Source organism: Pteronotus mesoamericanus, unplaced genomic scaffold (genome assembly GCF_021234165.1).
Source record: "Pteronotus mesoamericanus isolate MK-2021 breed Mesoamerican mustached bat unplaced genomic scaffold, CSHL_Meso_final scaffold_125, whole genome shotgun sequence".
Taxonomy (NCBI): Eukaryota; Metazoa; Chordata; class Mammalia; order Chiroptera; family Mormoopidae; genus Pteronotus; species Pteronotus mesoamericanus.
Window position 1 is genome coordinate 10,456,846 of NW_026555304.1, and position 12,821 is coordinate 10,469,666.

Here is a 12,821-nt window from a genome sequence, read left to right on the forward strand (position 1 = left end):
CTGTCCCCTGGGCTTGCTCTGGGGCTGCCCGAGGGAAACTCTCCTTGCTAGACAATTTCTTAGGGAAGCAGGAAAGTGTGGCTTTATCACAAATCCCTGTGGATTAAAAGAAACACCAATACCAATTACCTAACATCTACAAAACAGGTCTGTGGAAAAGGGCTAAGTTACTTTCTAAACTGACCAGTGGTTCATGACCAAGTTCTTGGTCCAAAGACTTTGAAACGTTCAAATAATAGTCATGCATCTTGGTTCAGTAAGAGGAAAAAAAAAAGAATTAAAAATCTGTTCTCTCATCAGAGCCTTTTCTTCAGTGATTCTCTAACTGACATCTGGGCCGAGCAGGTAAAGAGAATGTTAAAGGCATAAAATCCAGTCATTAGTAAGTCTGAGTATGGGCTAAAAAATCTGTCTTCTCATTTTGTAAAATATGTACAACAGGAACTTGCCAAGATATTTATGGCTTATTGCCACCAGTCACAGAGGGTACCCGTTCCCCCCAAGAAGCAGGCCTCTTGTGTCAGCCTGTGGCCCCAGCAAGCCCAGGCTGTATGGCAGCCACGCGGTCAACAGGCCTGTGCTCGACTCGTGCGAGCAGCTCTGTAAGGAGCTCTCTGGCCAGTTTTCTTGATGCCGGGGCTTCCATGCAAAGATGATCCCATCTGTATAAGGTCTGGTCCAGGAAGCCAATAATCTCATGGGTTATCTCATCAGTCTGAGCCATCTGCAATGAGGACAGAGAGAAGCCAAATTAAAACAGTTTCCAGACAGACCTATCTCTTTGTCTGGGACCAACCGTAACCACCCTGTCCCAGAAAAGCAGCTGCATTCCTATCCGCTCCAAAGGGCTTCTGTAGTTTTCAAGACGACCAGCAAAGAAAGCCGGTCCTCAGAGGCTGGCCATCCAGGGAGCAGAGGCATTCCTAAGGGTCTCCCTCTCCTGACAGGATGGCTACAAGCAAGCAGCTCATTTCCTGGAATGCCACTCATGAGCTTTGGGATTACTTGTGGGGGGAGCACAGGCAAATAGATGTGCTGGGCCTTGACTTTCTGTGAAAGGCTCAAGCTAATATGAGAACTGGAAAATATAAAAGGGAACATGCCACCTGTTTTCACACAAACAGCTTTATAAATGTCATTCTTGGGCCAGGAACCAGGCCCACTTGTTTTTTAAAGGCATCTAAAGTTTTAACACCTGATTCTCAAGGGAAGTAGGAAACACAGGGATCATTAGTTCTGCTAAATACAGCCTTGAGGGATTCTGAGTTGTTGGTGCCCATAAGTATTTTCCTGAGAATTTTAGTTCAGCAGAAAGGGATGGGCAAGAACCTCACAACGTAGCTGCACAAAGGATTTATTGTGATCTTTTTAGATACAAGCTGCATTAAGTTGTCCAAATATGTACAGTAATCTACATATGTTTGTGGGTATCAGTTTATATTGAATCCTTAACCAAATGTTTAAGTAGCAATAGCAGCCTGAGGGACGGCTTCCTCTTCATCTCCACGTGGGGCCCCTCTGGCAGGTAGACCAGCTTGGTTCACCGGGGACCACACCACGGCCCAGGAAGCCCACTCTGCCTATCCTCAGTCAAGGCCAGCACGCTGGCAGCATGTGTCCTGGGCGAGCACAGTACAGGGAGCGGGGGGCACACCTCCGCAGCATTAGCCATCTTGGGCTCTGCTGGAGGGTGGGGGGCAGGCTGCCAATGCAGGTGGCGTTCACTGTGGCTCTTGGTATATCTATCATCAACACTTGGTTTTTATGCAGAAATCACAAATGCTGTAGATGGCTTTCGATAGATGCCGTCTCTGTTCTTTGTGGATGAAACAATGTAAGCCTCCCCAGGGGGGGCTGTGGAAGAGCTCACCTACTATCTAGAACTTGAAGCGGAGCACCCACCTCCTGCTCCACCACCCAGCGATCCCAGGGGCTCCTCCACCCTGGGGGCCGGGAGGCGGGGAGGCATGGCCACCACAGACGACTGTGGTGGTCACCAATCTAACTACACATCGTCTTTACAAGCCAACTCAACCCCACCCTGTTCCACTCAAGGTCTCTAGTCACAGACAGAAGCCTGCCCCCCTGCAGCTGAGGTCAGAAACTCATACCCTGGGAGGGCTTGGCTGAGGCACATCAGTAAAGGGGTTAGGTTCATTTTGAGTTCAGCCACTGGAGAACTAAATTCCGTGTTTCAGATTCTAGCTAACTTTTGGCTGTTATTTTTTTGGTCCAGCAACCAAAGACAGAGGAGTGGGAGACAGAAACATGAACTCAAAGCAGGACAGAAGGCAAGAGAAGATAAGCCTCAGGGGCAGGAGGAATCCAGGCTGCTCTTGCCTCATCCCAGTCAGCGGGGCGGAGCAGAGGACAGAGTGGACAGAGAAGCAGAATGAGGGGTAAAAGGCATGGGAGTTCTGATGAACGAGTTTGGGGAAACTCTCAGATCGAGACTGGCAGAAACTGATCCCTGGGGACTGTGCGAGGAGCTGGAGGAGGCAGTAGGCTGGGAACATTCTATAGGAGAGCCCAGGGTGCGAGAGGGCAGAGGGGATGGAGGGAAAGGGCCCCTTTAATGAAATGGAGCCCCTCAGTAAGGCAGAGCCCACTCAGAGAAGGTATGGAAGGAAGGCTGTGAAGAAACAGCATTCAGACACACAGCCCCTTCTATCTGTGCCCCAGCGTGGAGCATGCACAGCTCCCCAAAACTGATGCTGAGACAGAGGGACAAGCCCAAGACCCAGGACCCAGCTGGCTCTGCTTGGGCCTGAGTTTACATCAGAGCTCAGCCACGGCCCAGGTCCCCAGGGTGGTGAAGCCAGAGCCGCTGACAGAAACAGGCTGTCCCACCAAAGCCAATACTTCCACCATGTGGCCAACTACCTGCTCCCAGGTCCAGCAGACCTGGCTCAGGACTCTTTCCAGGGTGCCACAGAGAGGGGAGCAAATGAGATGTGGAAGGTGAGGAGAAGCCCAGGCAAGGTGGGCGCTGCGCTGAGGACCGCCCCCTCCTGCCCCCCGGCCTGTCCTGTTTGTGGCTGCTCTAGGCAGGCTGCCACCGGCCTGTCGGTGGCCACCGCAGGCCTTCAAGCGAGGAAGGCCGGTGTATCAGTAAAAGCAGTTTCAGAGCATCTGCAAGGACAGGCCCAGGAGGCTCCTCGGCTGCAAGGGGCACCTTGGGCATGGCAACCACCCACTTGTTAAGAAGCCAGGGTGTGAGGAGAAAGACTAGCATTTTATCCTTCAATGAATATTTTTTCCCATTGAGCTGACGTACAAAATCTGATGAGGATGCACCAGGGTTTTCCGTGTTCCCCCAGCCTCAGGTATGAATACGTGGCTAGGACTGAACTGTTCTGTAGGGATGGGCTGCCTGGCACATGCAGCAACCCTGAACTCTATGACAGGGTCTAGCTCCTTACTCACAGCAGTTTCTTTGTAGGTGAGAGCTGAGGGTGGTCCATTCGGAATGTGGCTGTTAGCCTGGAATGGATGGAAATGTGTTGTTGGACTAACTGCAACAGAGACCAGGGTGTCTCTGAGGAGCTTTCTGTGGGTCATGCTCTCTCACACCCCATGAGCAGGGCCTGGCCTGCCTATTCGCTCTCGGACGACAGCCCCAGAGAGGAGCAGACAGGAGCCCCGAGGGAGAAAGAGGGGCAGGCCCCCACAGGTATCCAGGGCATGGACTCAGGGTCAGAGGTTAGGTGACAAAAATGCTGCCAACACTTTCATGATTTAAAAGTGCCTGTTGTTGACTTTTAAAAATAACTTCATTTTAAAAGTTTTAGATTTATAATTTTACTGAAAAGATAACACAGGGAGAAAGCACATCCCCCACATCCATTTTTCAGGTTATTAACATCTTAAGTTAGTGCGGTACATATTTCAGAATTAATGAACCAATACTGATATTTTTATTAACTAAAATCCATACTTTATTCAGATTTCCTGTTTCTCCCTAATGTACTTCTTTTGTTCCGGGATCCCATCCAGGGTACCACACTATATTCAGTCATCATGCCTCCTTAGGTTCTCAGACTTTCCTTGTTTTTGAGGATCTGGACAGGTTTGAAGAGCACTGGTCTGGTATTTTGTCAAATGTCCTGCAATTGGCGTTTGTCATTCATTTTTCTCATGATTAGTTTGGGTCATATCAAGGGTTCACACTGTCAATACAACTCATCCTATTGATATTGACCTTCATCACCTGGCTGAGGGAGTGGCTGAACAGGGACTATCGGAACACATACCTGGCAGAGATAAAGGTGGTTGGTACCATACTTTACAGACTCAGGGGCATTTTTTAGCTCTCACCGGTAGCGTTCTCCTATCCCAAAAGGGTGTGGAAGTAAGTGAGGTATACGCTTTATAAAAGTACACAATAGGTCATGGTTAGGGTGGCCCCTGAGGATATGGCGCCCCGCACACGACAAGCAAGTCCTCTTCTGCTCTTGGCCATGTCCAGGCCCTTGGGTGGCTCCTGTCTGAGCACATGAGAGGTAGGCCTGCCCACTCCACACAGACCATTTAACGAGGACTAAGGAGAACCTTCTAGGTGCTGGTTTCTGGGGTTCTTGGCAGCCCATTTGTTTCTGCGCCTTTCCTCATTCACATGTTCACATTCAAACAGAGCCTTCCCTGGAAGGGAGCAGGAGGGGCTTCTGGGTGCCGGGACATTCCTTTCTTGATTTGACTGTTGGTTGTATGCATGTTTTGCTTTATGAAAATCCGCTGAGCTATACGTTTAGTTATGTATATTATATGGCAATAAAAAGTAAAACACAGAAATAAAACTTCCAGAGCCAGCATATTGGTGCTTTTTTTTGAGGTTAGCGTTTTTAATTATAGTAAAAATAAGCATAAAATTTGCTATTTAACCATTTTAAAATGTACAATTCAGTGGCATGAAGTACACTCACAACGTGGTGCAACCGCCACCATTACCCATCTCCAGAAGTTTTTCATCACCCCAAGCAGGAACGGGGTGCCCATTAAAAACTAACTCCCTGTCCTGCCCAATCACATCTAGCAGAGCGACCTATTACGTACTTTTAGAAAATGCAGAACACACCCCCCCAGCCCCTGGATAACCCCTGTTTTACTTCCTGTCTCTATGAGTCTGCCTATTCTGGATACTTTACATAAATGTAATCATACAATATTTGTCTTTCGTGACTTGCATAGACCACATTGTGTTTATCCATTCACCTGTTGATGGACATTTGGGTTGTTTCCACCTTTTGACTGTTTGTTTATAACAGCATCCTAGTGGGCATGGAGTAGTACCTCACTGTGGTTTTGATTTGCATTTTCCTAATAGCTAATGATGTTGAGCTTTTTTTCATGTGCTTATTGGCCATTTGCACATTTTGTTTGGAGAAATGCCTGTTCAAATCCATTACCTGTTTTTGAATTGGGTTGTTTTTCTGTTGTCGACTTCTAAGAATTCCCAATATAGTTTAGATACCAAACCCTTATCAGATATGTGACTTCCAAATATTTTACTCCATTTTGTTAATTGTCTTTTCACTCATTTGACTGAGTTCTTTGATGCACAGCAGTTTTTAATTTTGAGGAAGTTCAATTTATCTATTTTTTCTTTTGTTGCCTATGCTTTTAGTGTCATTATCCAAGAAATCACTGCCAAATCCAATGCCATGAACTGCTCTTTACCCCTCACGTAGCTGGGCTTCCAGAAGGGTTTCTTTGTAATTAACAAATGAAATTCTCCAAACCACTGCAGTGAGCACATTTGCATTGTGGCCTTGTTCCTCCTCATGAGGAGGAAGAGAGTCATACATTGAGCTGAAAGAAGAGTGACTGGGGAGAGAGGAAACCTAGCTGTTACTATGTGCTCTGGTAGCAAGCCGTGTGACCTGGGAGAAGTCACTGCCTGTCTCTGAGCCTCCATTTTCTCTTCTGTGACATGAAGGTGTTGCACGGGGCAGGTTCTGGGGTCTGTCCCAGCTGTCTACCTTGCTATCTGTCCATCCAGGTTTCGACAGCATCCTGGTACATATACTCTTCAAAGGGTGGGCCCTTGGCTGACATGAATGAAAATTAGGATGCTAAAAAAGGGGACACTTACAAGGCTGATGACTTCCCGGGCAACTGCATGTCCCCCAGGAGCCCAGAGGAGGACGTTCAGGAGGAGATGCCTGATCAGCCTTCTGCACGCAGGTGGCCTGGGGTCTCTGCCTCGGCTCTCTTCAGCGGCTGCCTGCAGATCCCCGGCCGAGAGGGTTGGACTTCTGAGCAGCTTCATGAAGTGGCTGAGCACTGCTTTCACCTCTGCCTGGGAAGTATAATTTCAAAGGAGAGAGATTAAGAAAGAGTTGGGACCCATACAGTTTTAGGGTTTATTCGGGACTTTGAAGCAACTCGCCAAAAGAAGAGAGGACGAGTGCCCAAGGGAGGGCAGGCAGAGGCAGCCCATGTCTGGGCTTACACACTGCTCCACATAAACCCAACTGGGCGTGATGGAATTTTCTTGACTTTCTTTCGTCTTGCTCACTAAGCAGCTAGGGCACCATGCCAGGAATTGACCTTTTCTTGTATGAAAGGAAATGGAGAAAAGTCCTCAGCAGAATGTAGTCAGATTTTTATATTGTGGGGAAAAAGAACAAAAGGCTCCTTGAAGACTCACTCACTATCACAGCCACAAATCAATGAAAGCCCCATGCGATCAGGCCTCCGCTGAGCCAGTGTTCTGATAAGAATGAGGTTTTCCTTTTGCTATCTTTGGGCGCGGGTGGGATTGTGGGGAGAAGAAGGATGGACACACGTGTGCGCGCACGCGCACACACACACACTTGCTTTGTTTTAGACACTGGGATAGTCTGTTCATACATGTTTAAAGCTCAAGCAGGGGTCACAAGTCTGTGAAATCCACACAATAATGGTAACTGTTATAAGTCTGCTGTTGTTTTTACATTAAAAATATTTACTTCATGCTGAGACTTCTGCTTGCTATAAGAATGGTGGATCAGTTGTAAGTTGGAAAACAAAGCAAGAACTGAAAAGTCACAGGCCCAGAATGCCACATGGAACTCATGAACAGCAATGTTCCATCGTTTTTGAAAGAACACGTAGGCCTATTCTGAGAATTCCCATGACCAATTTTATGGATTTTGTGTGAGCTTTTTTTTTCTGGATGTTAAAACCTCCTTCAATGAAGTCTCTCATAAACCCCATTACACTAGGAGTGCTGTGTGAACTGTTCTGAGGGTACAAGACCGTGAGAAACTGCACAATGGGGCCCTTCCATGGAGAGTGGCAGAGTCCCAACAGGAGAGGGCCGCCCTCCTGACTGCTCTGTTGGCTGGCCCAGCTGCTCCTCATCTGATGGCGTCCATGGGAGCACACAGGTGCCATCTAAGTGGGCTTAGGAAGCTATGACTTCATATCCATTTTCTTCTTGTCCAGTATTCTCTGAGACTTGATCTCCTTCCTTTCTCTTTCATCTGAGACTGTCTTTCCCTTCAAATGCCTTCCTGACATGCCAATAACTAAATGCTTCCTAATTTTTTCAGAAGATATAAACTTTCTTTTGTATTACTTTTTATTATGCAGCATGAAAATTTATATATGCTCTCTGTAGAAAATCTAAACAAAAAAGTAAAATGAAAAAAAATTAAAATGACCTATAACTTCACCTCTGAAAAGACCTATTGTTAAAAACTAGGGTTACAGCCTTTTCATCCTTTTTCTACACATTGTGAACGTAGCACTCACTCTATACAGTACTTTGTATCCTATAGTTTTCTCTTCACAATGCACTTTAATTTATAATATCTTTAGCACATATTCTTTGAGAACATGATTTTTCATGGTAGAATGGTATTTCATAGCTGGACTATACCACAATGTTTATCCAATATCCTTATTATTGAAAGTTACGACATTTTCAGTGTTTGCAATTACAAACAATGCTGTGATGCTATTCTTGTACATAAATATTTGTATGGACCTCTAATTCCTTAGAGTAACTCCCAGGAATGGAGCAACAGGGCTAAAGATTATGAACCCTTGCTTAATTCTTAAGTGTATACAAACACAGGCATTTTTTCATTTTGTTTTTGCTGTGATTCAATTCAAAGTTAGCAAAGGAAGATGAACACTGGCTAGCAGGAGCATACTTTGCCGAAAGGCAGGTGGCTGGGCAGCAGTGCCCATCCTGGGCAGAGACAGGTGTTCTTTGCTTTTCCAATCTTGAACCTAAAGGATGGTCAGCGGAGGCCATGATTCCAGCCACAATACACTAATGTGCAGAGTGCAGTACCTCATTCAATTGTGCCTTTTAAGGCAAAGGCGTAGGTATTGTCAAGTTCAATCAAATCTCATAATCATTATGCTTTCAAAGGCAGTTCACAGTTTGTTTCTAAGTCACCCAACAGACCGACCATTAAAGGGATCAAAGTTCACATAACCCAGGAAAGCAGGACGTACGTATTTCTAGTTAAAGTAGGGAAACTGCCCCACCCAACCCCAGCTCCCTGGCACATCATATGAACCAGTGCCTCCAGTCGGATAACAAGGAGGAAGGGACAAAAACGTGAATCAGGGCTTCAGTCACAGGTGGGTGGCTACCTGACAGAGTAGCTAGAAAGGAAACAGACATACTGGCACTAACCCACTCTGAGTGTGCTAATCCATTGTTATCCAGGATGACAAAGCATCCACAGAGTAAGAATTCTGTGTAGATTTTATTAAAGGAAGGATCAACTAACAAGTAGAAAGATATGCCAATGCAGAACTTTCTAGAAATTACATCTTATTAGACATATTATCTCTCTATAGTTCAAAAGTGAATTGTCAGTTTCTACAATTGATATGAAACTTAACACATTAATACCAATTTAGCTTATAGAGAATAAAAATATTTACAAAGTACATATAAAAGGGCTTTAGAAATCACTATTTCTAAATTATTAATATTATTCAAAATTATTAAAATTCTAAATTATTAAAATAAGTAATAATTTTAATTATTAAAAATAAGATGAAAACATAAATTAAAATTTTCCTTAATTAGTTTAATGTGGCATTTTAAGAGGGAAGAAATAGTAGGCTTTCATTTCAATCAGATAGCAATCCTCAAATACATATGTGGATTGTGTTAATTTCTAAATAGTGTTCTATTTTTGATCCAAAATGTACTATCACCAAATTTCAACTTTGTAAAATCCCAAACTGTTCTTTCCAGTGCCATGAAAGCCTTTACCCAAGTAAAGTACAGACACATCTGTGCTGGTCTCTGCTTTTCTCAAACTACAGAGAACACCGAGAAAAACAGGAGTGCTTCTCTCTTTAATTATTAAAACCAACAAAAAGCACTGGCAGTTGAAGTTTTAAAAACCAACAAATAAATGTTTGCAAGGGAGGTGCCAATGCCTTTAATCAAAGCATTGCTTCCTGTAATTATTATATGCCACATAAAATAACAACTGTCTTTGCCACAGACAGTTAGCCAGGCCTGTATTTAGCTGCTCTGTTATTTGGGAAATGACCAAGTCCTTTTTCAGAAGCAAAGTGGTTAATATCATGTGATTACTTTAGTAAGAATTCTAAACAAAGCCAGTAATGTGAGGACCTGTTGACTGATCCAAGAGAGCAGTAAGTCAGGACGGAAGCAGACTCAGCCAGGCTGCTGCTCCAGAAGAGGACAGAGCTTCTCCAGAGAGCTGTTGGACTCTGCATGGTGTCCCCTGGGTCAGGCGCGGTTGTAAATGAGGGTAGCCAGGGCAGCTGAGCAAGAGCAGGAGAAAACGACCTGGGACAGAAAGGCTGCACCTCATATCCTCACTGCTTCCCAGGAGAGCAGAGCAGTAGCATCTGGTCTCCAGTCAACTCCGTGAACACAGGGAAACATCTCCGATCAGAGGCCCAGCACACAATCACTCATCCAGGCGACATCTACTCACTACCATAAGGAACTGGGAGCACTCAGCGCCTAGGTACCTGGGGCGTTAGTGAAAGCCAAACCCACAATAGGTCCCATTTCCCATAGGTCCCATTTTTCCTTTCAGCTAAGGAGAGATTGACCCTTAACGCCACACATACTGTGTACTGCCACCCACCATGGTCTGTGTTCTCTGCTGACTCCCGTCACATGGGCTGTAGCTGAATGCCAAGAGCCACAGCAAGGCCTCAGGGGGTTCAGCTTCTGACATCAGTAACTGCTCAGCCACCATCTCAGCCCATCCTCCAAAGTGAATGAACAAAAACCAGCTCTCAAAGGGGCCTCCGGAGGACCTGGAACAGAACCAAAACACATGGCAGCCAGGCAACTTGATTTCTTTTTGCTTTTGGTTCTTAAGGCAACGTCTGTGAACAGTTGGCTTAAATTGTTCTTACCCACTGAAGTCCAACTTGCAAGGAATACAAGTTAGATTCAGAAAAATAGCTCACAATGCCACTCTGAACCCATCACAGGACCTTCAAAGGCATGCCTCTCAAAACCTCAGTGCCCTGAGAACTTAGACATTTAAATCTTTATATCCAGGAACTTGAGTGACTGCAGACCTTTAAGAAAGGAAGATTTTGGCCCATGACCAGCAGGAACGATGCAGAATGAGAATCTGCAGGCGTGCCTCTCTGCCTCCTGCCTGCAGAGCTGGGCTGCTGTGCAGAGTGGGGCCTCCCAGCCACAGGAGCCACCCAGGTGCTGAGCGCAAGAAGAGAGGAGGCTCCTCGGGGTCCAAATGCAGACCCCAGAAGGGGAACAGGCAGAAACATGTGCTATGTCCTTTCTGACATAACACAAGGTTCTGGTTGATATTTTAGCAATTATGAATTTTAATGGACTGTATATTGTATCCCTTTCTGCCATCACAAATACGTAAAAGCTGAAAGTTACAGCCTTTGTGAAGCTATCCTTTATCACACTGAGAACTGGGAGTTGTAATAGCTGTTTAAAGGGCTGAATCTGCTCAAGGACCCAATAATTTTACACGACAGTGTTAGTAGTTTAACATCTCCCCTGGAAAAAAATGGAGCAGGACTGGCCTGAGATTGTATCAGATCAGAATTTTCCTTCTGAAATGGGGAAGCCGCTGGGACGGGAGAGCTCCAGAACCCTCTGCAGGGCTCTGTCTTTGGTGGATCAGGGTTTGTACTCCCCGAAAACCCCAAGTTCGAAGCACTGTCTTTGCCTCCCCTGGTCACAGCCTTCCTTCTGTCCAAGTCCTTGCTGAGAACAACTGATGAAATGTCCTGAATGTTAGCTTGCAAGACAATGGAGAGAAAAGGAAGGAAGGGCAGTTTTACTGTTTCCCTCAAGAGGGAGAGTTGATGTTCTGCAGGTCATGTTAGTGGTGGGCTGGGTCCTGACATCTCAAAAGCAAAGAAGAGGCTCCACAGGGTCTCCTCCCTGCAGTCCTCATGGACAGTACGCTCAGCAGCAGGCCTCTCCTGCTCTCTGCTCCCAGGTGGGCATCACGCTTATGCCAGGGTTCAAGGTCTGCTTTGCAGGAATGGGCCTTGTCATTCTCCCTTTTTTCTATCAGTAACTGAGTGCCGAGGCGGTCCCACGTGGCTGGCCGAGCAAGTGCCAAAACCTGTCCACAGACCCCCTCCCTGTAGATAGATCCCAAAGTCTAATTAAGGAAGATCTAGGTTGTAGATGTAGGTTCTGCACTTTAACAGAGGCAACCAGAAAGGGTACAAGCAGGGCTGTTAGGTGTGGCGGGTCATTGTATGGCCAACACTCTGGTCCCCACCTGGCCACCAGTTCTTTTTGTCTCCTCTATTGGAGAGAGGCCTGGTGAGGTGGGGAGAGAGTGCCTGGCACTCCCCAGTGCTCATGAACACAGAGCTCTGCCGCTAACCTGTGGTGGCTCTGACGTGGGAGTAAGAGAATTTAAAGAGGGAAAACCCAGCAAATGGAACAAACAAAGAGTCTTTGCAGGCTGGCATAGACAATGAATAAAACACGCCCTAAAGGCAAGAAGTTTAAGAGGAAGCTGAAAGGGGTTATGTTACAAAGAACTTAACAAAACCTAAATGAGAATGCTTCTAGGAAAATAACACATATAAGAAGGTACTGAGTATCATCATGTTAATATCGTAATAGGATTTTTAAATTTTAGATATGTATTTATTACAAAGAGGAGGAAAAAGAAACATTTTATCCCACTGTATAAGAGCAGTTTAGAATTTCCTTCTGTAGAGGCAGAGAAAAGGAGACAAGGAGCAGACAGGCACTCTTCTGCATGCCCAGGAGTTCACAGCATGTGGGCACTGCTTTTTTCCTAGGGTCTATTCTTTTTATTATTGTGCTTGTATTTTCAAAATCTAATACAATGCAAGGTATTTACGTATGCACGTCTATTTATTCTGAGCTGCACAAGTGGTCCAAGCAGCTCTGCGCTTCCTCTACTTCTTACTCAGCAGTGTGCTTACCTGTTCGGAAACGGCCACAGACCAATAATGCCTTCCCATCAGTCCTGCTAAATGGAAGACAGGGATCCAGAGAAGCCATGTGTGAAGCACACCTAGGAGTCATTTGTGTCTGCTTACCCGTGGGTCTGGTCTTCCACCGTTTCTCTGAGCATTTCAGAAATATGTTCCAGTGGCTGGTGCCACAGTCCCTGTGGGATATCTGAGTGAAAAGAGAGCAGAAGGGAACTGAATAAATGACCAACCTATTAGGTAGAAACCACCTGCAGCTAAGATTGGAAGAGTTTTGGGGAAAGACCATACTTTTTTCTTGGTCAGTGGAACTCTGCCAGCACCCATTGCTCAGGCCTGGGAAGAAACATCCATTAGTGTTACACAAGCTAAACTTCAGGGGCTAAACTCATGCACGAGGGAGTCTG

General features: G+C 45.8%; 1 protein-coding gene across 1 annotated transcript in view; it reads right to left on the reverse strand.

Annotated features, from left to right (window-relative positions):
• Positions 1-520: 520 nt before the first annotated feature.
• FANCC (FA complementation group C) overlaps positions 521-12,821 on the reverse strand; it is a 197,509-nt gene continuing 185,208 nt past the window's right edge. The window contains exons 11-14 of the mRNA XM_054588089.1: positions 12,523-12,604; positions 10,083-10,257; positions 6,092-6,298; positions 521-724 (exon numbers count right to left, since the gene is read on the reverse strand). Of these exons, the coding sequence (XP_054444064.1) occupies positions 521-724; positions 6,092-6,298; positions 10,083-10,257; positions 12,523-12,604 (668 nt within the window). The remainder of the gene's footprint in view (positions 725-6,091; positions 6,299-10,082; positions 10,258-12,522; positions 12,605-12,821) is intronic.